Below are 27,646 nucleotides of genomic sequence, written 5' to 3' on the forward strand. Positions count from 1 at the left end.
ATAATTGCAGAATTGTGTGTACACAGCCAGTAGTCAGTATGGACAGATAAGGCTGGAAGCAGCTGCAGTTTGTTTGCAATTTAAGTTATAAGAACCTGGAATATGGAGATAATCTCTTGAGCTAGCTTGTAAGATTTGGAATTTTTATTTTTTCTGTATGGTAAGTCATTTTAAATATTACTTAAAATATATTAAAGAATAGGATGCATAACTTGCATGGATTTTAAATTAAGACAGCTTGGGGTGGGGGCTGTTGTCTAGACAGCACAGCAGTAAATGGACACATTTAGTGTCTTCCTTGCAATGACTCTTCCACCTCTCCTTCCTCAGATCTTTCCTTGCCTGCTGAAACACAACTCTTTTTTTCTCTTAGGGGCCACAGCTCTCCCTTACAGGCTCCTTCCTTTATCCTAACATGTTGTGTTTTCTGGCTAGGGATCAATCCTGGGTTACCATCCTAAAGTCAAAGTTCTTGACTTGGTTACTTGGTAGAATCACCTGGAGAACTTTCAGAAATTTCACGGCTGCACCCCAGAATCTCTGGAGGCAAGGTCAGGCATCAGTTTGTTGTGGTTTGGTTTTGTTTAAGTCCTCCCAGTGTGCAGCCAAGCTCCATTGCGAGAGACACTCTCCTTGTGACCTCATCTACCCTCCTGCCTTCGTTGACTATAAGAGAATGACTCCAAATCTCATCTCTATACCCAGATACTTCCACTAGCATTTTCTAGGTAGCTGCTAGAAATTTCTACTTGGGTATCTTATAGGTCCTCACCCATGTCAAAAATGAAATTAAGGGACTTCCCTGGAGGTCCAGTGGCTAAGATTCCATATTCCCAAGGCAGGGGGCCCGGATTCAATCCCTGATCAGGTCATATATCCCACATGCAACAGCTAACACCCAGTGCCGCGAAATAAGTTATTTTTAAAAAGTGAAATTAATTAACGTTTCTTCCCCCATCATTCTTATTGCCCCATTAGCTCTTTTTCCCACTTCCTCGACTAGCAAAATAGTTGAGGCTTAACCAGCTAGGGCCATCCTGAGCACTTCATGAGCAACTGTGGAAGGGAAATGACTTGCTTGGGGGCAAGGGCGGCAGAGTCATGCCCTGAGTCGGCCTATTCACATTAAGATGGGACCAGTGCCAGGGTAATGCTCCTCACAGCACAGCACCAGGCTTTTCTTTTTTGGCAGGTGAGATGGAAGCGAATGACTCCAGTTACAGTGCTCTATCAGCTCCCTACCCCTCGACCCTGGGCTTCACCATCCACCCACTTAGATAAGCCCAAAATCAGAGTCCTCCTCACTCCCATCTCAGCTCCAGAATTCATGCACATTTTGCATTCCATTCTTTGATATACTTTGATCTCAATGTTTTAAATGACACACCCATTAAGGAAAAAATAGTAAAAAAAATTTCCAGTGAATAAGCTAAATGCTGTTCAATCTTGTTTTCCATTTTGGGACCAGGGCTGAATTGAAGAGACTGATACTACTCACTGATTTAACATCCAGTTTTTTGTCTCTCAGGTTTAAAATATTTTGAGAATCAAACACCTAAGTGATAACATTTTCTTGTGACCTTTGCCAGTGAGTGAACAATGCCCAAATACTGGGAAATAAGTGGTAAATTACGTTTTCAGGTTTCTGTTGCTAGAATGTTTAACATGCAGATCTTCTTGCTAAGAGGTCAGTGTTTATCTTAGGCAGCCGACTTCAACAGATTCAAACAGTTGTCAGCCTCCTGCTGTCTCAGGGAAATACTCAAAGATCTCTAAGTAATAAAAATGGGTTTTTTTTTATGTTTTGATAATACTCATTTTCACAGCTCTTCATCTCCACAGCCAACTATTTTTATCCATTTCTTAATTATAGCAATTATACCATTTTTTTTTTAATGAGCAGCTTTACCTTAGAGTTTTTGAGAATGTTTATCTTTGAGAAGAAAAATCTTAATAAAGACAATATTGTAATTTCTTTTTAAAAACCATATTATGGGGGCTTCCCTGGTGACTCAGTGGTAAAGAATCTGCCTGCTACTGCAGGAGACACAGGTTTTGATCCCTGGTCCAGGAAGTCCCACATGCCCCAGAGCAGCTAAGCCCACGCGTCACGACTACTGAAGCCTGTGCGCCACAACAGGAGAAGCAACAGCAGTGAGAAGCCGCCCACCGCAACTAGAGAGGAGCCTCCGCTTGCCTCCGGTCCTGTCCACTGGACTGATACGGAAGGTTGTTCCACGTGAACACAGAGCTAGAGCTTTACATTTGAGCCACTTTCTAGCAAACAATGAGTAACTTGAATTTATTACCTCTTAGCTATATTTTTATTCTTTGTCATGACTTTTCCATGAAGAAAAATAACTCAAGGTAGAACCAACTAACCAAATTTCCCCCAGATAAGCCGTTGCTCATATGTGTGGTAGTAGTACAGGATTTCTAAATCATTTTTCACTTGACTACACTTGTTTTAAAGGCAAGACATTCAAACCACATTAAAAAAATTTTTTTCCATCCACTAGACATACTGGAAAAAAATCAACAGGTACTTAGCTATACAGGCTTCCTCACTTTTGCCAGATTCAGATGTGGCCCTGTCTAGTCATTTGTGAACTTTTTTTCATTCTATACTATTTACCAAAACTCATCATTCAATTATTTTTTACCAACAACGGTCTTAAAAGTTAATGTCTAATATGCATCATCATAGCTTCCCTGGTGGCTCAGGTGGTAAAGAACCCCCCTGCAATCCAGGAGACCTGGGTTTGATCCCTGGGTTGGCAAGATCCCCTGGAGGAGGGCATGTCAACCCACTCCAGTATTCTTGCCTGGAGAATCCCCACGGACAGAGGAGCCTGGTGGACCACAGTCTATAGCGTGGCAAACAGTCCGACATGACTGAGCAGATAGACAACAGCATACATCATTGCAATCATATAGATTGCAAATAAAGACTAGTAGAATGACCAAATCGTTAACACCCATGCTTTTTCATCTATCAAGAATCAGGTTAAGCTGAGTTTTGCAACTGGTTGTGTTCAGACCTTTTTAAGTACAGCAAAAATACTTGAACTTTTATTTCAAGCAATATAGATGATTAGATACTTAGAAACAAACAGCTATACAGAAAACATGTGGAGGTTCCTTAAGAAACTACAAATAGTTCCCATATGATTCAGCAATCCCACTCTTGGGCATACATCCAGAAAAGACAAAGGCTCCAATTCACACAGATAAAAGCACCCCAGTGTTCACAGCAGCACTGTTTACAATAGCCAAGACACGGACGCAACCTAAGTGTCCATCAACAGGTGCATGGATAAAGAAGATGTGCATATACACAGTGGAATATTAGTCATAAGTGAAATATCATTTGCAGCAACATGGATGGATCTGCAGATTAGCATACAGTGAAATAAGTCAGAGAAAAACAAATACGGTATCACTTCTGTGTAGAATCTAACAAAAAGTACAAATGTACTTATTTACAAAACAGATTCACTAACAGAAAACACGGTAAGGAGAATGGGAGGGAGGGATAAATTGGGAGTGTGGGATTAATAGGTGTACATTACCATATACAAAAGAAAAGGTACTGTATTGCACAGGGAACTATATTCAGTATGTTCTAATAAACCATGTGTATGGATGCATGTTTATAACTGAATCACTTTGCTATACACCTGAAACTAACACTATTATAAATCAGCTGTACATCACCAACAATGAAAAATTACATAAACACCCTGTATTTCTTGATGATTATAACAAACATTAAATAAATAGCTGAGCTTACAGAAAGGGGATTCTTTAAGGACCTAAAAGATCACGAGCCACTACTTTCCTAAGGCCTTTTGCCAACTGGTAAAAATAACAGCTAACACTAACAGTTAATGTTTATTGACTAATTACTATATGCCAGACCCTGCTCCAAGTACTTTACAACAACCCTGTAACGTGGGTACTATTAGCTCCACCTTTGACAGAAAGACTGAGGCACAAAGAAGTCAAAATCTTGGCTAACAACAGCTACAAGGAAGACAGGATATGTGGCCTTGAGCAAGATACGGAATTAAAACAGGCTCCCACATGTCGTTGAGACATTAATAGGGCTATACCTTCAGTAAAAGCTCTGTCGGGGAAAAAAAAAATCCTACCTGCCACAGTGAAATGTGTCTGTTATAGCCTCAGCTTCCAGTGGGGAAAAAGTCCTCCACAGAAATTTAAAGCACAAATGTGTCCTTACATGTCATCAGATTTCAGATTTATGCTGCCATCAAGGCTTAGGAAACTCAAATCAAGATATTAACCTAAAACACCTCAGTTGGCAGTGCCCTGGGGTGTCTGGCAAAAGCAAACACAGGTGCTCTTTGGAGGGAAATGCAGCCTTAACTGAGGCTCCAGAGATTCTGGTAGACAGGGCCTACCCAAACAGGAACTCACAACCCAAATTACAAAGCACAGGAAAATAGCCACTATACGTAAGAGCTTCCCTGGTGGCTCGGCTGGTGAAGAATCCACCTCCAGTGTGGGTTCAATCCCTGGGTTGGGAAGATTTCCTGAAGGAAGGCATGGCAACCCACTCCAGTATTCTTGCCTGGAGAATCCCCTTGGACAGAGGAGCCTGGCAGGCTACATCCACGGGGTGGCAAAGAGTCAGACACAACTGATGTACTCAGCACAGCATGGCTAAGCACATACATGAGAGACCATCACAAACCAAGTACTTTGGCTACTGGAAGTACTGGATGCAGAATACAAACTGATTATGCTTAAAGAATATTTAGAGGATTTCCCTGGTGACTCAGTGGTAAAGAATCCACACACCAATGCAGGGACACAGGTTTGACCCCTGATCTGGGAAGACCCTACCTGCCGCGGAGCCACTAAGCCTGTACACCACAACTACTGGGCCTGTGCTCCAGAGCCGGGGAGTCGCAACTACTGAAGCCCATGCCCCAGGGCCTGCGCTCCACAGCAAGAGAAGCCACAGTTAGAAGCCCACTCACTGAAACTAGAGAGCAGCCTCCACCTGCCACAACTAGAGAAAAGCTCCCCCAGCAACGAAGACCCAGTACAGCAAAAATTTTTTAAAAAGTCCAAATGAGGTGGATGAACCTAGAGCCTATTATACAGTGTGACATGAGTCAGAAAGAGAAAAACAAATATCGTATATTAGCGCATATAGGCAGAATCTAGAAAGATGGTACTGACGAACCTATTGGCAGGGCAGCAGTGGAGATGCAGACACAGAGAACAGATCTGTGGACAAAGTGGGGGAAGGACGAATTGAGAGAATGGTACGGAAACATATACATCACCACGTGTAAAACAGATGGCCAGTGGGAATTTGCTGTATCACTCAGGGAGCTCAGATCCAGGGCTCTGTGACAACCCAGAGGGGTGGGATGGGGTGGGAGGTGGGAGGGAGGTTCAGGAGGGAGGGGACATGTGTATACCTATGGCTGATTCATGTTGACGTACAGCAGAAACAAACAGGATATTGTAAAGCAATTATCCTCCAATTAAAAATCAATAATTTTTTTAAAAAATGAAGGTATCCAACTCTCTCTCCCTCTCCCCCCGCCCAAAGCCCTCTTCTCCCTCTCTCTCCCTCTTCCCCCCCCCACCCCCCCACACGATGGGGCACTCCTCTCTTCCCATCTTTGGATCGAAGTGCCCTTACACCTCCAAGATGGATTTTCCTGCTATCATCTAAATAAATAGAGCTGTAACACTGAAAAAATAAATAAATAAATAAAAAATAATAAAAATGAAGGTATCCAAAAGCCAATCAAGGACTAAAATCATTGAGATACCACCAGGCAAATCTGGAAGGAAATCAGCTCACACAAATGAAAAATAAAGTCATTGAAAGTAAAAACAAACAGCAGATTGAACACAATCAAAGAAAAACTAAAACTTGTGAAAACTTACCCAGTATGCACTGCCTCATATACAGCAGAAAACAAAAATACACGGGAAATAATAAAAGATATTGACACTTGAGGGGTAGAGTGAAACAGGTCTATATAAAATCAGAGTTCCAAAGATAAAAGGATACAAGAGGGGCAATATTAAATAACAGCTGAAATTGTCTTACCTTTGATCATAGTTAGGAATCATTGAATTTAGGAAGCACAACAAATCATAAGCGGGATAGACAGTTCATGGCAGCTTTATTGACAACAGCCAAGATACAGAAGCCACTGTCCAGTGGTCATGTATGGATGTGAGAGTTGGACTGTGAAGAAAGCTGAGCACCGAAGAATTGATGCTTTTGAACTGTGGTGTTGGAGAAGACTCTTGAGAGTCCCTTGGACTGCGAGGAGATCCAACCAGTCCAATGTAAAGGGGATCAGTCCTGGGTGTTCATTGGAAGGACTGATGCTGAAGCTGAAACTCCAGTTTTTGGCCACCTCATGCAAAGAGTTGACTCATTGGAAAAGACCCTGATGCTGGGAGGGATTGGGGGCAGGAGGAGAAGGGGACGACAGAGGATGAGATGGCTGGATGGCATCACCGACTCGATGGACATGAGTTTGGGTAAACCCTGGGAGTTGGTGAAAGACAGGGAGGCCTGGCGTGCTGCGATTCATGCGGTCGCCAAAGAGTTGGACACGACTGAACGACTGAACTGAACTGAAAGTGTCCATCAGTTGGCAAACCAGGCAAAGCAAGAAGACTGGCCAAAGGAAACCTAAAAGAAGTGCCCCATGAAAGTGAGTCAAATCACCACAGGAACGCCCATGGGTCTATCCACACATGCTCTTTTTCCTCCTAATAACCACTCCGCTTCACTACTTTCCACCTCTATGTGGAAATTCATTTCTACACGGCTCACTGGCCCCTAGTGGTCTAGCAGCTAGGATTCTGCGCTCTCACTGCCATGGCCGGACTTCAATCTCTGCCTGGGAACCAAAATCCTGCTTCAAGCTGAGACCATCTGAGATCAGTCTTAGCCTTGAGCACACGAGCATGTGCTGAGCCTGGAGAGCCTTCCTCCCAGCAAGTCTGCTCCTTCCCTCCAGTACCAGGAAGAAGAACCACTTCTTTTTGTCATTCTGGGCTAGGTCCTGGGGTTTGGCAGGCTGAGCCCCTATCTACACCCCCACTCCCTGACAACAGCACCCAGAAGAAGCTGTTTGCCCTGCTGCCTGAGTGCCCCTCAATATTCTCAGCAAAGAACTCAGGTTTTCCGGCAGCATCTGCACCCACACCGAGAGCCTTCCCTGACCTCATGCCGCCCCCTGCCGGCCGCCTCTGCGTGCCGACCCCAGGCCACAGGTGTCAGACCGCCCACCTGCCCATCTGTAGGGGACGGTAGTCTCTGCCCGTGGCGTGAGCGGAGGGCACACCGACAGCCACAGCACCGGCCCTGTGGACAGCTGGCCCCTCGGGGGGCTGGACCACTTGCTCTCCTCCCCGCACCCCTGTCATGACAACGTGACACGGGCGGCCGGGCGGCCAGTCAGGAGGGGCCCAGAGGCCAGCCCCTGGCGCCAGATCGGATGTGCCTTTCCACCGGCCGTGGATACACAGGATGTTAGGACTTTGTGTCTAGAAAATAATCCGAGCCCTCTAGAAGCTGAACCCCACGTGCAGGGTGAGAGCTCCCTCTGGACACGGGCTCGGAGGCTTGTGCGTAGGCGCTAGCCACACCAGAGCTTCCTGCCCGCTCCCTCCAGGCCTCCCTGGTGGGCACGGCTGGACCGGCACTGCATGGGCTTCCCCCAAGAGCCCGAGGGACCAACCCTGGCAGGCCCTGGGGACAAAAGTTGTCCCTCCACTGACGCCCGTCAGCGCCCCCTTCCCAGTGACCAGGAGAAAGAAGGCCAGCGAAGTTTGAGGCCCAGCATAGTGAAGCTCGACCCACCCCCACCACGGGACCCTCCCCAAGCCTGCTAACTCAGGCCCACCAGCTGCACCTCCTGGTGCCCAAGTACCCCCCGCACGGACGCACAGTCCTGGTGTGGGCTGTCCACTGTCCACAAGCTGCCCCCGGCGAGTCCTCTTCCCACGTGGGACGCCCCCTCCACCCCCGTCCTCCCTGACAACAGCCTGGACCTCGCACATCCTGGGGAGGAAGGAGGTGGCCAGCCCGTCCTACCTGCCCCCTGGGGGTCCATACCCAGGGCTCAGGGGCTGCTGGGCCTTGGGGTCCAGACGATTCCGAGGTGGGATGAACCTGCCACTGCCCACTGGGGCTTCCTCATCTCTGATTCAGGAAACAGGAGGACCCGCCAAACCGAGCCCATCCCTGGGCTCCTCTGCAAAGCTGCTTCGATTCCCTGATTCCCTCTCCTGACCAGATCCCCACAAGACCTGTGAGATACCCACAAGACTCCTTCTACCCTGTTCTGAGCAACTCACTAATCAATCCACGCTGCCATCACCCCTCAAACAGACCGGGAAGGTACAACTCCAAGAAGGCAAGTAACCCGTTCAGAAGCACAGATGTGGGGCCACAGCAGGGTCTGCACCTCCCGACCCCTTACCAGGGCCCACTCCTGGCAGGTTCCACGTCCCCCCTCTGAGGGGACGAACTCACAGAGCCTCCTCTTAGGGGGATTAGCTTTGCAAAACCTCCTCCTCAGTGGGACTCATGTTGCAAGACCTTCTTTCAACAGGATTTGTCTTACAATCCTGTTTTGGGGGTCACCTGGGAGGCTTGTCATCCCAAAGGGGATTCAGCCTCATGTCACCAGGGAGGCTTTTCTGGGTCACGCTCACCACTGTTCGTCCACTCCCAGTTCAGACCGAAGGAGACCCCCTGGGGCCCTGAGCCCCATGGCTCTGCCTGAGTGCCCACTCCCCTCCTGCCTGGCCCCCTCGCTCCAGTGTCCCCTGCAGGGTCATCAGGAACTCTTACCCACCTAGGGCAGACTGGCCCCTCTGTCCTGGGTGGGGAGCTCCCCAGTGTCAGTGGGAAAAAACAAGAGGTAGCCGTGGGGCCTCCCTCACGCAGCTCAACAGCCAGCACGCACCTGCCGACCTCGTAGCTCTCGCCCAGGCCCAAGCGGGGCTTCAGGGACTCGCAATCTCTCCTTGTTTCGTCTCACCCCAGTGGTGTCCATGCGGGAGTTGCTAGGCAGCTCCGTGACAGCTGCAAAGAGAGGACACTAGTTCACACACCCCTCCCAGGGCGTGGGGCTCTCTCGGGCAGGCACCTCCAGGATTTTGGAGCTCACCTGGGCAGGCACCCAGCAGCCCATGCGGCTCACCTGGGCAGACACATTCAAGAGCATGGGACTCACCTGGGCAGCCCATGGGGCTCCCCTGGGGAGACTCCTCCCAGGGCCCGGGCCCACCTGGGCAGGCACCCCAGCAGGGCTGGGCACACAGGAACCCCACGCAGAGCCCTGGTTGCAGAGCACCGCCCTGCCACATCTGTTGGTCAGAGCTGACCCTGAGCACCTCAGAGAAGGACCTGAACAAACAGCAGCCCCAGGACATGTCAGTGACCCTGGGTGGCCTCCCTCCACTGGCTCTTCTAGAGGCTTCCACTGCCCCTGGGCATCAGGCCTCGTCTCCGGCCACCACCCCTCCTCGCCCTAACTCCTAGATCCTGGGCAGGCACCCAGCAGCCCACAGGGCTCTCGTGGGTAGCCCCTCCAGGGCACAGGGTCCATCTGGGCAGGCACCTCAACAGAGCTCAGTACAGAGCCCTCACGGCAGAGGACCCCAGCCCACCTGTTGGTCAGAGCTGACCATGAGCATCTCAGAGCAGGGTTTCAACGAACAAACAGCAGCTCCTGGACAGGTCTGTGACCCTGGGCTTCATTCTGTGAGACCTCCCTCCAGTGGGTCTTCCAGAGGCTTCCACAGCACCCAGAGTACCAGGCCCCTGCCTCCACCTGCTATCTCTCCTCTCCCTGACACTCAGATCCCTCTCAAGAGGATGGAGTCTTCTTGAAATTGTCTCCCACTCATGGGCCAGTTAAAATGATTAGAAAACAAACCAGAGCTGCAGTCCCATATCCATCCTGACCCTGAGGACCTACACCTGTTCTCTGGACCTGGCTGGCGTAGCAAGCCCCATTTTTCTGCAACTATGAGCTGTGGCTCAGTTTTAAAGAAGCCGCCTGCAATGCAGAAGACCGGGGTTGGGAAGATCCCCTGGAGAAGGGAAGAGTTACCCACTCCAGTATTCTTGCCTGGAGAATCCTACGGACAGACGAGACTGGTGGGCTACAATTCACTTGTAGTCTCTTAAGGAACCTCCACACTGTTTTCCATATAGCTTATTTTTCAAAAAAAAAATCTAGTTACCTAAATTGCCTGTCTACATAGGACCTCAGTCTTCTCCTAAAATGAGAGGACCATTTTATACAAACATAATGGGTTGAATGGTGGCCCCAAAAGATGTGTCCCCTAGAGTGTGTGAAGGGACATTACCTGAAAAAAGCGTCTTTGCAGAATGAGTGACCGATCCGAGATGAGGTCATCCCGGATCAGGGTGGAGGAAAGGGCTTGGAAACACACCAGTGGCAGCATGCACGCAGAGCTGCGGGACGCAGGGGACGGCCCTGGTCTGGGTCTTTCCAGTCACCTGTCTGCACTATCCCTCCTTTCGTGGGTCCCACTGCCTTTTTTCTTGCTCCCTCACTTCTGCCTGGACAGAACTGACAGCAGCAGGTGACAGTCCAGCAACTCCTGCAAAGCCCAGCGGAGGCCCGCTCAGACCGGGCCACACCCTCGGCCCTGGCCCCTCCTCCCAGCCGCCAGCCCCGGCCGGCCCCGCCCACCCGCCGCCGGCGGCAGGACAGGGGGCGTGGCCTGAGGGGCACCTACAGGTGCTCTTGCAGCTACTGCGCATCAGGCCGCTCAGCGTGTCCCACCCCGTGTGACCCCATGGACTGCAGCCCGCCAAGTTCCTTCGGCCAAGCGATTTCCTAGGCAAGAATACTCGAGTGGATTGCCATTTCCCTCTCCAGGGGATCTTCCCGACCCAGGGACTGACCCCGGGTCTCCCTCATTTAGGGCAGGCTCTTTACTGCCTGAGCCACCAGACGGAGGGGTTGGAGGGGGTTTCCAGACCTCGATCCAATACACCCAGGAAGGACTGACCGGCTGAGTCAGACTGCCCAGGTTGGCCAATTCTTGCCCATCAGGGGCTCCGAAAAAGTGAAAGTGACTCAGTCGTGTGGGACTTGCGACCCCATGGACTGCAGCCTACCAGGGAAGCCCTACAAATCCTGCCTTTCCTTTGTTAAATTTATTTCCAGTAATTTTGATGGAATTGTTTTCAGATTTTTCACTGCTAATATATAAATTACAACTGATTTTTATATATTATTAATTATTCTAAAATCTGATGAACTCATTAATTAGTCATAATAGTTTTTTAAACATATTCCACTTTGGATCTTATAATAAAGTTTAATGTCCTCTGGAAAAACACTGTTATCAAATTTTTATATAGTTTTCATGTTTTTCTTGAGGGAAAATAATTTTCATTATTCCTAAGGCAATAAAGAAGTTTTCAGTTCTGTTTTTTTTTTAATTGATGATGCCACTTAATAAGGAAAACTTTTATTTGGGGGCAGTTAGTCTTGGCTGTGTCCTGCCAAAAACTTCTGAAAAAATGTCAAATCTACTGAAAAGCAGAGGAAGCAGAGGTGGTCCAGTGGCTAAGACTCCAAGCTCCCAGTGCAAGTGGCCTGGGTTCCATCCTGGTCAGAGAACTAGATCCCATGCACTACAGCTAAGACCTGGTGCAACCAAATATATAAAGGAAGGAAGGAAATATATGTAAATAAAAAAGTAGAAAGGGTATAGTAAAAATCCATACATGCTTCATCTAGGCTCATCAGTTTTAAACCCTTGCCACATTTGCTTTATTAGTCTATATTCAAATATATATACATGCACATTTATATATACTTTTTGCTAAAACATAAAACTTCACTCCTAATATCTCCTAATAACATAATTACAATTATCATACTTAAGAAATCTAACAATTAGTATATTACCTAATGTACAAGACATACTCAAATTTCTCCAGCTGTCCCCAAATTTTAAATTTTCACTTTTAGCTTTTATTTTTCCAATTCAGAATCTATCCAGGATGTCTTGGCACTTGCTTCTCATGTCTTTTTAGCATCCTTTAATATAGGAGCTTCCTTCTGCCTTTTCTTTCATGGCATCTGGCATTTATGAAGGTGCAAGACCAATTATCATGTAGAATGTCCCCTACAAAGATTTGGATTTTTATGACTGTTTCCTCATGATGAGATTTAGGTTAAACATTTCTGGAAAGATTTATTACAGAGATGTTGTGGTATACTCCCTATTCCATCAAACCTAGAGACACAAAAGTTTTTCCCACTTTTGATGATACTAAACTTGATCACTTGATCAAGGTTGTAGTCGCCAGACTGCTCTGTGGTGAAGGTACCTTTTCTCTTTGTAATTAAGTGATCTATGGAGAGAGATGCTGAGACCACATCTTGTTCCTCAGTAAATTTCATCCAGTGCCATCTATTGATGATCTCTGCCCCAATTATTTATTACATTAGTGGTTGGATAATAAGTGATTTCCTAATTCTATCCTTCTTTCTACACTATGCTTGCTTAATCTTTTGAGTCATGTCCAACTCTTTGTGGCCCCGGGGACTGCAGCCTGCCAGTCTCCTCTGTCCATGGGATTTCCCAGGCAAGAATACTACAGTGGGTTGCCATTTCCTTCTCCACTTCTACACTATAGATTCAGACATATAGTGAAGGATTCATCAGAACTTCTGAGAATGTGAACATACCTTCCAAAAAGATTCTGAAAATGCCCCTAACAGAGCTGTGGTAAAGACTGCTCATGGACCCTGAACTCTCCTCTTCCTCCTTCCCTGGCACAAGGCCAGACTATATCCCCAGGCCCCTGGTGGGAAGATGTGGGCACCTGTCTAAATCCTCTCCGATGGAATGTGACGGAGAGCTGTGTACACTTCCAGGCTTTAGGGTGTGTGTACACTAGTGACCCATGCACTCACTCCCTGATGCTTCCTTTCCTCACTCACTAGAACCCACAGCTACCTGGCCTTAACTACAAAGGCGGCCATGCCTTAGAGCAGGAGTTAGTAAGCTACAACAGCCAGAAGTCAAATCAGGCCCAATGCCTGGTTTCGGAAATAAAGTTTTACCGGAACACAGCCAGGCTCACTCATGTACACGTTGCCTACAGCTGTTCCCATACAACAAATGGCGGAGTTGAGTAGCTGAGACAGGGATGAGCCCACAGACACTAAAATACTGTCTGCTCTGTTTATAGCAAACGTTTGGCAACCATTGCTCTAATGTATACAGGAGGCACTCCATAAGTGAGAAATATTAACTTTCATTAAATGGGCCCCACTACTTCCACCACCAAATGTACTTGAGGCACATCTCGACAAAAGCCTGACATACTTCCAGCCCTTTCCTTTGTAAACTTCGAAAGGACTGTGAACTTCCAGATGTTCAAGCTGGTTTTAGAAAAGGCAGAGGAACCATAGATCGAATTGCCAACATCCGCTGGATCATCGAAAAAGCAAGAGAGTTCCAGAAAAACATCTATTTCTGCTTTATTGACTATGCCAAAGCCTTTGACTGTGTGGATCACGATAAATTGTGGAAAATTCTGAAAGAGATGGGAATACCAGACCACCTGACCTGCCTCTTGAGAAACCTATATACAGGTCAGGAAGCAACAGTTAGAATCAGACATGGAACAACAGACTGGTTCCAAATAATAAAAGGAGTATGTCAAGGCTGTATATTGTCACCCTGCTTATTTAACTTGTATGCAGAATACATCATGAGAAATGCTGGGCTGGAAGAAGCACAAGCTGGAATCAAGATTGCTGGGAGAAATATCAATAACCTCAGATATGCAGATGACACCACCCTGATAGCAGAAAGTGAAGAGGAACTAAAAAGCCTCTTGATGAAAGTGAAAGAGGAGAATGAAAAAGTTCACTTAAAGCTCAACATTCAGAAAACTAAGATCATGGAATCTGGTCCCATCACTTCATGGGAAATAGATGGGGAAACAGTGGAAACAGAGTCAGACTTTATTTTTCTGGGCTCCAAAATCACTGCAGATGGTGATTGCAGCCATGAAATTAAAAGATGCTAACTCCTTGGAAAGAATGTTATGACCAACCTAGATAGCATATTAAAAAGCAGAAACATTACTTTGCCAACAAAGGTCCATCTAGTCAAGGCTATGGTTTTTCCAGTGGTCATGTATAGATGTGAGTTGGACTATAAAGAAAGCTGAGCACTGAAGAATTGATGCTTTTGAACTGTGGTGTTAGAGAAGACTCTTGAGAGTCCCTTGGACTGCAAGGAGATCCAACCAGTCCATCCTAAAGGAGATCAATCCTGGGTGTTCATTGAAGGACTGATGCTGAAGCTGAAACTCCAATACTTTGGCCACCAAATGCAAAGAGCTGACTCATTGGAAAAGACCCTGATGCTGGGAGGGATTGGGGGCAGGAGGAGAAGGGGACAACAGAGGATGAGATGGCTGGATGGCATCACCGACTCGATGGGCATGAGTTTGGGTAAACTCTGGGAGTTGGTGATGGACAGGGAAGCCTGGTATGCTGCGATTCATGGAGTCACAAAGAGTCGGACACGACTGAGAGACTGAACTGAACTGAAAGGTCTAGAAATACATGATCTAGTGACAAACTCTAGTATCTTGCTTCCAGACGGCCCCGCTCCCGACCCCCACCACATCAGTCCACCTTGCACACAGGGGGACCAGAGGAATCTTCTTGAAACACTACTGTAATCCCACCTACCTGTCTCCCTGCTGCCTTGATATCAAATTAAAAGACTTACTGTGCTTAGCTTGCCAGCCCCAGTAACCTGACACTCTCTCCCCCAAATCGAACTTAACCCCAGTCCTACCTGAGAGCCAGGGCTGGGACCAGGTGAGGTGAGTGAGACACCTCAGGCACCCAAAGTCAGTCATTGGAAGAGGTAATATTTTAATGCAGTATTTTTAAGAATCAGCATGAATGCAAAAAGAGTTACAAACAACAAAAGACCCAAATTCTAAACAAGTCTTTCAGAATTAACCCCCACCCCAGTTTCTTTGACACAAAAAGGAGGTAATCACTCAAGTCAGGGGCCAGCTGCCCTCTGCCCAGGTAAAACCCACAGATCTGCAGAGAGATCCTTCTGAATCTCACCCCCCAAGCCCATACCCCAGCCTCCTTGCTCTGCTTCCAGCACTGACAGAATCTTAGCTCTTGCTAAATATGAAGACATTATGTTTTAGCTTTGAGGTGTGGAGCCCCCTGCTGACTCTAGAGCCAGGTCTAATCACTTTCCATTAGCAGCAGAACCTCTTGACATTTGCTGTGTCTACATCCTGCCATCGGTCGGCTGTTCTTACTCCCAGTGATCCATCCCTTCACAATTACACTGGGTGACGTCTCTGTCTCCGTGGGCAGAGGAGCCTCACTGTCACATGTAGTTCACTCAACAATGACCCCGGCTTTGTTTTAGTAAAATAAAGATGCCAGTGGCAGTCTTTGTGGTCCAGGAACCCAGACTCTGGCAGGAAAGGTGCAGACAGGTACTCAGATCGGTGAAAACCATCAGTGAAAAGAACGAACGTGTCAGAGGCAGTGCCACAGAGGCTCAGAGACAGCAGCGACCCCCACTCAGAGGCAGTCAGGGCAGGGGGCCATTGGGCCTTAAAACAACTAGGGATGGATGCTGGGTCGGGGTGAGGAGGGTGAGAGCATTTAAAGAGAGAGAAGAGTGAAACAAAAGCAAAGAGGAGAGTGTCAACTACAAATTGGCACTTGCCATGGGCACTTGCCATCTACTTCTGAGGATTAAATCACGTGCTGCTACAGCTGATTTTCAACACCCATGAAAAGGAGTCCAGGGTGGAGAACAGAAAGGAGGCACTCTGTGCTGGGGAAGAAAAACTGGCAGGACAGGTCTTCAGATAAGATATTTTCAGAAGTCAACTTTATGAGCCCAATTCTTGTATCTCCTCCTCATATCTAGAAAAGCACTAAAACAGTTCGTGGTGACGACTGTTCCTCGTGACTAGCAAAAGTTTCACAAGACTAGAAGTAAGTTTCTGGAAAAATATGTGTTTCATTGCATGTATTCCTCCTTCACCAAAATCACATTCAGACTGACCTGTCCCCCGCGGCCTCTTTGGAGCAGTTTCTCAGGAGCTATCTGAGATGCTGTCTCCCAGGCTGCAGTCCTCATTTTGCATTTTCCAATAAAACTTAACTCACAGTTCTCACACTGCGAATTTAAGTCGACAAGAGGAAAGGGCCTTGCATGACTGCTGCTCAGGAGGAAGGTGGTGGGTCTAGCTCAGACCTTCTCTAAGTGCCTTCCGGCTGGAGTTATAAGGCTAGAATTCTCTTCCCACCACTGTGGGGGTCCATTGTCCAGTGAGCAGTGTTTGTCTTATCACAATACAAATAATTTCTAAAAGGTGCTAAACATCACCTCTTCTCACTCACAACAGGGAAGCTGCTCAGAACTTTCTTCTCTTTTTTTAAGTCATTCTTTTACTCAACATTTGCTTTGGGTAAGAATCTGTTGATTAGCTGTGTCCTCCCCAGGGCCATTTACCTTCTATGACTTCTCTGTCTCAAGCTTTGGCTCCCCTACTAAAGGAATTTCAAGCTGAAGACAGCAGCTGGACAGAGATTTTGCTGGAAGCAGGGCCTTTCAAAAGTGCCTGGCCTTGAAAATCTTTATCTACAGATATGACACTTGGCTGAGTGAGATGCTTTCAGAGGAACAGTGACTTTAACAGCTGCACACTTACCACGCTCCCTGGGCAAACCCCAGCTTAGGGCCCCCCTCCCCCTGTCCCCCGAGAGCAATTAGTATGCATGGAGTACAGCTTCAAAGGGGTTAGCCATTCCCGCCGGTGGGGGGTGGGGTGGGGGGTGTTGCCAGGCCCCTCCTGAGTACAGGTGTGCAAGAGGGCTCCTGCCTGCCCCCTAGAGGCCCCGGGAACGCCAGAACCTTGCGTTCTGATAATATTTAGCCCTTGTTCACCACCAGGGAGGAAATCTCCACTCCTCTCCTGCTGGGCCCTCCCCTCCACCCAGCTCTCTCCTCCCCACTCCTCACCAGAGCCCAAACCCCTCTACTACGGGGCTCACAAAGCCCTCAGCCCTCACCTCCTGCAGTAACTGACACCTGGTTCCCCCGCCCCTGAGGTTTGGGCTCTCCCACAGCCCGCCCCGGCACAGGCTGTTCACTTTCTCACACGCCACAGAGTTCAAGGTCAGGAGGTGGGGTCACCAGTTTCCCTACTCCCCAGGCCACATCCACACCATGTCCCCTCCGCTCTCCCCGAGGATCAAGCCAGACCTCAGCCCGTGCTCACCTCCCTCCTGGCCACTCCCCTTACACGCCGAGCCTATGGCCATGGGCTCACAGTGGCCTCTGTGGTTGATCCATCCCACGCTCTGGGCTTTCTGTCCCGTGATCTCCAAATATCTTCCCTTCCACTCCATTTCAGCCAGATTCCCAGGGGCAGAACCTCCTCCTGATACCCAGAACCCAGACATTGTATCCACTTGTTCTACTCGCTCACCATTCCGGCCCATTCGTCTAGTTTCTCCCCCTGCATCAGCAGTTGTGCCTCTGTAAGGCCTCAAATCCGTGCACTTTTCTAGTTTCTCCCAGTCTAGCAGCCCTTTCTGGCCTTACATCACCCACTCTCTATCCTGTTCGAACTGCGTGCTCCATCTCTTCAATCACTCTCTTCTTCAACTCCTCAACATCAACGCTGTCTTTCTTACCTTTCACCCCAACAGGCTTTATCTGCGTAGACCTCACAATGGAGCAAGCACACAGCCTGGGAGAGGCCCCAGATCAATGGCCACAGATCTCAGCTGGGTCCTCTACGCTGACCACCGCTTCTCTGTCCTAGTGCTCCACCCTGGGGAGCACAGTGCACCGCTAACCTAACCCTGATCCATTCTCTCCAGCTCCTCGGCGGCCTTGAGCCACATTCCCTGCTTTCCTTCTCCTGTCTGGACAACCTCTCCCTCAACCCAGAAACTTCAAGCAGCATCTAGACACGTGAAAGTGCTCTGGTCTCTCTCCTCTGAAAAGAAGATAAATCAGCCTTCTCTTCAGCACAAATCCCTCCAGTTCCTGCCCTAGCTCTCTCCTCTGCTTCCTAATATGTCTCACTCCCTACCTCCATTTCCCCACCTCCTTGCTCCTTGCCGGCCTGGCTCCTGCCTTCAACAACCACAGCTGCTTTCACAGGTCACAGGTAGGTACCACTTATTGTTCTGACACAGCAGAACCCCCTTCTTCCCTGTGTTTCTGAGACATCACACTCCTGCTGTCTACCTGTATATCTCAGTCCCCTCCTCCCCTGACCCCTGAGGTCGTCCAAGATCTCTCACAGGCCTTGGGCTCTCAAAATTTCCACGTCCAACAAACACAGATGCCTTACAAATCCACATCTTCAGACGTGTTCATCTAACTGCCTCCTGGACTTTTCCACTCAGATGCTGCAGAGAATGCTCAGTAACAACATGGCCAGAAACAAATTATCTTTCTCTTCGACTCACATCTCTATGTCCCTCTTCTCAGAGAATGGGTGCCCCACCCGTCCTGTTCCAGGGCAGACCCAGGTCCAGTATGTTTTTAAAGATCAATATTCGCGCGGCCTGAAAACGAACCCTTGAGCCTCCCTCATTCTCCACAGCGAATCACCGAGACCTGGCAATTCTACCTCCTCCTGTATCACCGTGCTTCTTTCTCAACTGAGGCTGGCTGCCTCCTACACCTCCTTCGGAAAGCTTCTGGTACCCTAACTCCGGCGGGCCAGGGATCTTGCCCGCTGTTCCCACGCCCGGGACTGCCGCCACGGCATGGACCACCACCACGCAATGTCCGGCCGGCCCTGGTGGGTGAGACCCCTACTGCACTGGGCGCTCCATTCCCGTTAAGTCCCCACGGCCAGGCACAAAGGAGCCACCCGGCAAGCACTAAACGGATGGAGTGAAGGAACGGAAGAGTAATAATGAGTGAAGGGGCCACGGAGGGCAAATGCTACGAAGCCCAGCTCTCACGCAGTCGCGGCGAGAAGGCCGGCGGGTAGCGCTGCGGCCAGAGCCTCTCCGGCTGTGCGCGCCGGGCGCCCTAAGAAGCCGCGGGCGCCCTGTGATGAGGAGCCCCGGGCGCCCTGAGAAGCCCCGGGCGGACGCCGAGAAGCCCCGCCCCCGCCTCACGCGGCACTCCTCGCAACCAATGGGAACTGTCCCCGGGCCGCCTCTGAGGACGCTCCCGGCCCGCGCGCGGCTTCTCAGCCAATGGGAGCAGCCGGCGTCGCCCTCGCGGCGGGGCGGGAAGGGGCGTGGCGCAGGGGTCCCGGGACAGCTCAGGCGCGGCGCTTTGCCGACGTCGTGTTCCGGTGAGCACCGTCTCGGCTCCAGCTCAGCCCAACCGACGGACGATGGGGACTCTGGGCGCCCGGCGCGGCCTGGAGTGGCTGCTGGGCTTCTACTTCCTGTCCCACATCCCCATCACCCTGCTCGTGGACCTGCAGGGGGTGCTGCCGCGCGATCTCTACCCCGTCGAGGTGAGGGTGCCTTCCGTCCCGGTCTCGGGTCGCTGAGGTTGGGGCCCATCGTCGTAGCGGTTGCCCCGGCGTCCCCATCGCGTCCCCTCCTCGGGCCTCGCCCACTCAGGGTTCCCTCCCACTTTCCTTGGGCCCCACCGACGGTCTTTATCTCGACATCTTGGGCTTTTCTTTGTTTCTCCCGACGGCTTCTCTCAGGCTCCTGGGGCGAACACCTTGCCCCCTTTGAAGACAGTTCTCTTGGTGTTTGTTTTTTTTTTTTTTTTAAAGACTTCCATACCCCAGCTCTGGTCAGTTGTCCGTATTTGAGGGAAAGGGTCTGGATAAATGGGCTTCCCCGGTTGGCTCAGTGGGTAAAGAATCCCCCTGCCAATGGAAGAGATGCAGGAGACACGGGTTTGATCCCTGGGTTGGGAAGGTCCCCTGGAGGAGGAAATGGCAATCCACTCCAGTATTCTCGTCTGGAAAATCCCATGGACAGGGGAACTTGGTGGGCTACAGTTGATAGGGTCGCAAAGAGTCCGACGCCACTGGGCGCGCGCGCGCACACACACACACAGAGTGGATGAACCAGTGTCTAAGTTACATATCGATTTGGTTTTAAAGTTGTGTTTCCTGGGAGGACTTTAAAAATACCGACTAATCCCAAAGAAATAACATGCACGTAGAATTAGATGCGTCTATAAAGACATTGGCAGAGAATGTCTTGATTTCAAGATTAGGATCCTGCAACTTCAAAATCTCTAAAGTAAATTAAGGATACCTTGCAAACAGGGCCTTTTTAAAAACTGTGTTTGAATAGGAATGATCATCTGAGTAGAAATACAGGCAAAGGCCCCATTTCCTGGTTGTTGGAGAACACTCTTTACACTAAACTTTGCTTTAAATGCTTTTGATTTTTTCAGATTTATTTTCACGTCTGGACCCTATAACCAACTATCATGGAATTCCAGTCCTCAGTTCTCCCCTTCTCCAATTTGTCAGCAGAACTATAGGCAAACCTGACTTGTCTACCTAAAGATTTGATTTTGCCTCTGTTTCTCCTTAAATGCTTTTTCCCTGCAAAGCAGGGGTTCTTAACCTGAGGTCCATGAACCCCTCATGGGGTATGCAGAATTGTGTGTGCCCTGTGTTTTACATAGCTTCCATCAACTTTTTCAGGGGTCTGACCTTACCAAAAAGGTTAAGAGCCACTGTTCAACAATATACCACCACTCCATAGTCTGGTTTGTTTCTAGCTCCAAGCATAACTAGGAAGATCTCTGACCTACCTTTTCCTGGGAAAAGTGTAGGTTGTGTGTGTCAAGAGCTCTGGACTGAAGTCTGGGGATTTGGTTGTTCCAAGAACCTCTTGAGCACCTTGGGCAAGTCAGGGCTCTTCAACTGTTAAGAAAGAGCTGAGTTAAATCACAAGCTTAAACATATACAGGGTATATTAGTTTCCTCTTGCTTCTGCAGCAAATTACAAAAATAAAGTGGCTTAAAACATGAATTTGTTCTGTTTCAGTTTTGGAGGTCAGAAGTTTGAAATGAGTCTTGCAGGGACTTCCCTGGTGGTCCAGTGGCTAAGACTCTGCACTCCCAATGCAAGGGGGCCCAGGTTCGTTCCCTGGTCAGGGAACTAGATCCCACATGCCACAACTAAGAGTTCACATGCCACAGCTAAAGATCTTGCATGCCACAACTAAGACCCAGCATAGCCAAAGAAATAAATAAAAATACATATTTAAAAAAAAAAAAGAAGTGAGTCTTGCAGGCCTGATTTCTTCTGAAAGTCCTGGTGGAAGATCTGTTCCTGGTCTCTTCCAGTTTCTGGTGGTTGCAGGTGTTCTTGGCTCGTGGCCACATCACATCAATCTACGCTTCTGTCTTACTTTGCTTTGTTTTCTTTAGTTCAGTCTCCCTCTGCCTGATGTTTATAAGAACACTTGTCATTACATTTAGGGCTCACCAGATAACCAGGATAGTCTTCTCATCTCATGGTCCTTAACTTTAACCACATCTGCAAAGTCATCTTTGCTAAATAGGGTTACATTCATACATGCTTGTATGATTAAGATTATTCAGCCTACTGCATAGGCCCAGGTGGTACATGATCTTGGCCAACAGAACTCAGGCAGGCTGCCTGTTTACGGTCTTGCGTGTTATGAGTCCCTTTACTCCTGGCCAGCTACGTTACTCCAGGTAGCCAGCCTTTCTAGACCGAACAGCTGTTAGTTTCTCTTTTTTTTTTTAAATTGGATGGACTGTTTTTGACATCTTTATTGAATTTGTTACAGTACTGCTCCTGTTCTATAGTTTTGGTTTTTTGGCCTTGAGGCATGTGAGGTGTTGGCTCCCTGACCAGGGTTCAAACCCACATCCCCTGCATTGAAAGGCGAGGTCTTAACCACTGGACTGTGCCAGGAAAATCCCTTCCTTTTCTGAATGTGCCATTCCCACAAGTCCTTGCTCACAAAATACAGTGAAAATGTGTTCAAAATCATAAAGACCCCATTTAAACTTACATATTTGATTTGGTAAAGTTTTCTCAGCTTTATTTTTTTAAGTTGACTTATTGTTGAAGGTCAAGAGCCAAAGCAGGCCGGATCTGACCGGAAACTCTTGTGTGTGTGTCTATCTCTGATGCTATTTAAAGGCCTTAGCAATACCAGGGTATCTCGGCTTTGAAGGCCTGTGTCTCTAATCACTCTTGTTGCTTTGTGGTGGGCAATGATGGGTGTGTTGCTTCCATATGGGGAAGTAATAATAATAAAAACCTTGAGTTATTTTCAGATTCTCCTTGAAAAAATGCCAAATTTTAACATCTGTTGTGTTTTTCCTCCCTAAAGGGAAGGAATTTTCTCCTAGAACTAAAAAGCTTGTAGAGATCACATAATGGTTAGGCTGAAATTTGCAAATATCTTTCTTGGTTTGAGCCAGATAAACTCTTGGAAAAGAACTGTGAAACGGTAAGAATTCAGTTTGGATTAGGACATGGAGAGGATGGAAGCATTTTGTGATATCATTTGCATCTGGGTAGCATTGCTTCGGAGAAGGCAATGGCACCCCACTCCAGTACTCTTGCCTGGAAAATCCCATGGACGGAGGAGCCCGATAGGCTGCAGTCCATGGGGTCGCTAAGAGTTAGACATGACTGAGTGACTTCACGTTCATTTTTCACTTTCACGCATTGGAGAAGGAAATGGCAACCCACTCCAGTGTTCTTGCCTGGAGAATCCCAGGGACGGGGGAGCCTGGTGGGCTGCCGTCTATGGGGTCGCACAGAGTCAGGCACAACTGACGTGACTTAGCAGCAGCAGCAGCATTGCTTCTATTAAAATAAGGAAAAACAGGTGAGCATCTAGGCCTGAAATCAGCCTGTGTGCTCATTCTAAGTTTAGAGGAGTGCAAGACCGTTCAGTAGCAACTCTGGTCTAGAAATCAATGTGCATAGGCCAGGTGAATATTTTAATGGTTAACAGTGGTAAGTTGAGTCAAGCATGAGTCAGGTATAAATGGAAACAGTTTTAGTACCTTTTTGGGGAATAATCAATGACTAGTTGCATGCTGAGATTTTAGTAAGATTAAACTGAACTCCAGGTCCTTATTAATTATATTCAAGTAATCTTAGCATTAACTGTGTGCTAGCCATTGTTCTAGGACTATAAGTATTAACTCCTTTTATCTTACCAACAATGAGGTAGGTACTATAATTAGGTAACCAGCTTAGTGGGATTTAATGCTTTGCTCAGAGGCAGGCACTCTGCCCCCAGGTACCATGTTCTTCACTTTGCTTGGGGGTTAAGGGTGTTGACCCTCCAAACAGTTGAAAATCCACTTATAACTTATAGTCAGCCCTTGGTACTCAGGTTCCTCCCTATCCCCAGATTCAGCCAGCCACTGACTGACCATGTAGTATTTACCATTGAAAAAGCTCCGGGTATACATGGACCTGCACAGTTCAAATCCATGTTGTTCGAGGGTCAACTGTATTTTAAATTTTGCTATTATCCTTCTGAACCTCTTAGAAATTACCAAATTTCTTGTATATATCTGCTTGGATTTTATGAAATAAGTGGATCTGAGAGAATTAATACTAATTAAATAGAAGGTGAAGTTCAAACCAATCAGAATGCCTTTTAAATTTTGTTAATCTTTTAAAATAGGTCCGTCCAATTTTTTTTTTTTTTAAGTAAATCTAGAAAGCAAAAGAGGATCTTAAAAAACATTTAGTCCAAGTTGCTTGTTTTACAGATGAGAAAACAGAGTCCAGAGAGATGCAGGGATTTAACCTTCATGAATATTTTCTATGTTACCATCCTGAAAAGTGCTTAGAAAGAAGCTAAGGATATTTCCATAAATTTAAGTTTCAAGTCAAATACAAATTCAAGATCACTTGGCTATCTAGCTGAGGCCCTTCTGTCATTAATTATACTAACAGTGTATGTTCCTGGATATCTGCTTAAAGGTCACTCGCAGCAAAGAGGCCTCTTATTTCACAATAGTGAGTCTTTAGATTAAAAATTAACGGGAAAAGTATCTTTGGATTTTCCGTTGTAAGCCAGATTCCTAGCTTGGAAGTTGTCTTATAATATCAAGGCGCCATCTCCAGGAGGTTGAATGCCACAGACCTTCAGTAATCTATCTGGGGAGAGCCCTAGGCTTTGGGCTAGGAGCACAAAGGGGGCAACCCTGCTTCCTCCCCCTGCCTCCCCCACCCCCCATCAACATGGATCTGCATCTTTCGATTTGACAGTGTTAATACGAAGGTGGGGCCCATGCTAGCACTGAGACCACTCATAAAGCTATACAGTCTGTTCCTCTACAAATATCCTACTGATCTCCTAAAAAACAAAAAAAAAAAAACAACTTTTGAAATAGGGGAGTTAAGAATGAAGAGGAATTTGAGATTTGGGGATTATTTAAATTGTCTAAAATTGCATCTTCACAGAGGTTAGATTTACCTTCCTTCCATTCACCCCCCCTACCCCGCCAAAAAAAAAGACAAGTTCATTTCTGTACTTGAGGAAATCTGGCCCTTGGAGCTTGGTGTGCAGTTGCTGTTGTGAAAAGACAAACCTCAGGGTGGTTTTCATATCATTTCTTTATAAAGGATACCGTTGGCCAATACATCCCGTTTGTGTGTTCAGTAAAGAGCCCACTCATTGTTGCTCTTGACAGTAGGCAACGCATCTGGATGTGTTATCACAGATAAATTCTGGGCAGCACACAGGGGCTGGAAGAGCTGAGAAAAGCTGCTGGGCGAAGGTAACACTTGAGGTAGAGCTTGTGTGTGTGTGTGCGTGCTGCTGCTAAGTCGCATCAGTCGTGTCCGACTCTGTGCGACCCCATGGACTGTAGCGCACCAGGCTCCTCTGTGGCATTCTCGAGGCAAGAAAACTGGAGTATGTTGCCATTTTCTACTCAGGGGATCTTCCTGACCCAGGGATTGAACCCGTGTCTCACATCTCCTGCATTGGCAGGTGGGTTCTTGACCACTAGTGCCACCTGGGAGAGCTTGTGAGTTTTAATTAAATGACCATCTTGGCTGCACCACTGAAGCCAGCTGTGAGTGCTGTCTGCTGCCCAGGGGCTGGGTGATGAGAGGCACGTTCGGAGGGTTGGAGCCACGGAAGCCAGTCCTGCCAGGTGGCTGTACTCACCGTGTTCCTCGTCTTTTCCCAGCTGAGAAACCTGCAGCAGTGGTATATTGAGGAGTTCAAAGACCCTCTGCTCCAGAACCACCCGGTGTGGTTCAAGTCCTTCCTGTTCTGCGAGCTTGTGTTTCAGCTGCCTTTCTTTCCCTTCGCAGCATATGCCTTCTTCAAAGGTGAGTAAATGGAGAAATTGCATTTTTGCTCTGAGCCCAGGTCTCAGAAATCTTTGGGGAAAGTTCCACCAAGGAAGGGGAGTGGTCCCTGGCGGATGTGTGAGATGATATAGGAGGTGGTGGGAATGGTCAGGATCGATCTCGTAAAGGGACATCAGTGTGGCTCAGGATGGCGTCTAGGATCAGTGCAGCTGCAGGACTGCCTCAGTCAACTGGAAATCTCACACACGTCACCTGAGGCTACTTTACAGATTGAACTTGTTCCCTTTTATTGTTTTCCTAGAATTTTTTGTTTTGGCTTTTATTTTTCTGCTTTGGGTAGTATCATACTGGCTTATAAGCAGTAGCAGCAAGTCATCCCTAAGTGGCCTGACTTCTCACTTAAAGATTATTCTTCCAGTGTCCCCATATGACTACTGCTTTTAAAAAGAAGGTGGCCATACCAGTGTTCATTGTAAATAAACTTATACAGCTTTTTTCCCACTGGAGCCCTCAAATCCAACTCTTAGCAGAATCTGTTGATTCTTCTCATCCACATATACTTACTTAGCAGAGAGATGCTGCTGGCAGAGCGTCCCTGCTCCCCACCCTCTGTATTTGAGACCAGCTGAGTTTACCTTATAATGGCCATTTGACTGCCCTAGAGTTTTTCTGAATTCTGACTCCACCCATGTCCTTCAGCAGTCAGTGCTAGGGCTCCAGCTGTCACATAAGGACTGCACGTTGGACGCTATTATATCACATCCAGTTTTCCATTTCTTTCCACTTGGAAAGGGAGGTAGAATGAACTGAAGGGAGCAGGCAGAGATGGGGTGGAGGGTATGGTGGGCTCCCCTGGAGCCATGAGCAGATCTCACTCTGTTCTCTCTCTCCTCGCTGACCTCAGGAGGCTGCAAGTGGATCCGCACCCCTGCCATCATCTACTCGGTTCACACCATGACAACTCTGATTCCCATCCTCTTCACGTTGCTACTCGATGATTTCTCCAAAGCCAGTCATTTCAGAGGACAAGGACCTAAGACTTTCCAGGAACGACTATTCCTGATATCTGTCTATATCCCCTACTTTCTCCTCCCTCTTATTCTTCTGCTTTTCATGGTGCGGGACCCCTACTACAAGTCTGAGGAGAAAAGAAAGAAAAAATGAGAGAAATGCCCCTGGGTCCAGTGGAGAGGTGACCACCGGGCAGTTTCCTGTTGGACCCAGTACCAGTGCTCAGAACCCATGTTTTCAGTAGTATCTGAACCACAGCAGCAGCAACACACATGAGCAAGACCCTGGCAGGAGGCACACCAGACCCTCACCTTCCAAGGGCTTTGACACAAACAGACTCATCACCCAAGGACGGGCAGAGGGGTGTGGGCTGGGTGATAGAAGTGGTGCCAAAGGTCTCCTCAGCGTGTCCCCAGGTGCCACTGCAGGATTACTAAAAGCAGAACCAGACCAGAAATTAGATAAACTTCTGAGAAACATGACCTGCTTGGCATGTACCTGAGTCATTTGACTCACAGGATACATGTGACTAAAACTATGACTCATGAGTCTCTACAGAATATCACTGATGAGCAAAATTCAGTTTGAAATTATACCTAATATTCATTAAAAATTGTTTCCTTGCCCCTACCCGTAGGTAGGGGTGAAATATTCTGTAAGAGGTTATAAATTCAGTTTTCCTTTAAGATTCAACCTTGGCATGACTTTCAGTTGGAAATGGGTCAGACTGGAAGGTATATTGTTTCTGTCCTAAAGTAGGTCATCCCAGGAGAAGAGAATTTTTAAAGTCTCCTTTTTCATTCTCTTTCTAAACCTTAGTCTTCCATTAGTTTTTACAGACCACATGAGTTCCTTTACTCTGAGGTCTGGTGTCCCAAGCCTGAGCTGGAGGAATGCTTCCTACTGGATAACTTCATCCTACCAAACAGTTTCATAATTCTTTGTCCTGTACCCAGTTGGGGTAGGGGTGGGGGGCTGGCCATGACAGGTCCAGTGTGTGCATACAAGGTCTCTTTATTTGGTATCCTGCTTGCTTTAAGTTCATACTCGAGGCCGACTCAAAGACTTGTGAACGCACATGAAAAATGGTAGATGCTGGTCCTGGTTAGTTCCCCCTTTTTGCCTATTTTGCTTATAAGCCCTAATGGTCTGACTTTGGGGAATATCATCTGACTTGTGTGTCTGGTCAAAATAAAGCTAGCTGCTGACCACTGCCTGGTTTGGTTTGTGGACTAAGGGCTGGAGAGTCCAGGGTT

General features: G+C 47.7%; 1 protein-coding gene and 1 non-coding gene across 2 annotated transcripts; both read left to right on the forward strand.

Moving 5' to 3' along the window:
• The first annotated feature begins 19,343 nt into the window (after nt 1-19,343).
• On the forward strand, nt 19,344-27,603 carry TMEM97 (transmembrane protein 97). The gene is made up of 3 exons (XM_043903156.1): nt 19,344-19,585; nt 25,253-25,397; nt 26,284-27,603. Exons 1-3 carry the CDS (start codon nt 19,460-19,462, stop codon nt 26,541-26,543), a joined length of 531 nt encoding a protein of 176 aa, XP_043759091.1. The 5' UTR covers nt 19,344-19,459; the 3' UTR covers nt 26,544-27,603.
• TRNAG-CCC lies at nt 21,133-21,206 on the forward strand. The gene has a single exon. It is a non-coding gene; the product is annotated as a tRNA-Gly (tRNA).
• Nucleotides 27,604-27,646: the final 43 nt, after the last annotated feature.

The sequence above is a fragment of the Cervus elaphus genome, chromosome 5, assembly GCF_910594005.1.
Source record: "Cervus elaphus chromosome 5, mCerEla1.1, whole genome shotgun sequence".
NCBI classification, from domain to species: Eukaryota; Metazoa; Chordata; class Mammalia; order Artiodactyla; family Cervidae; genus Cervus; species Cervus elaphus.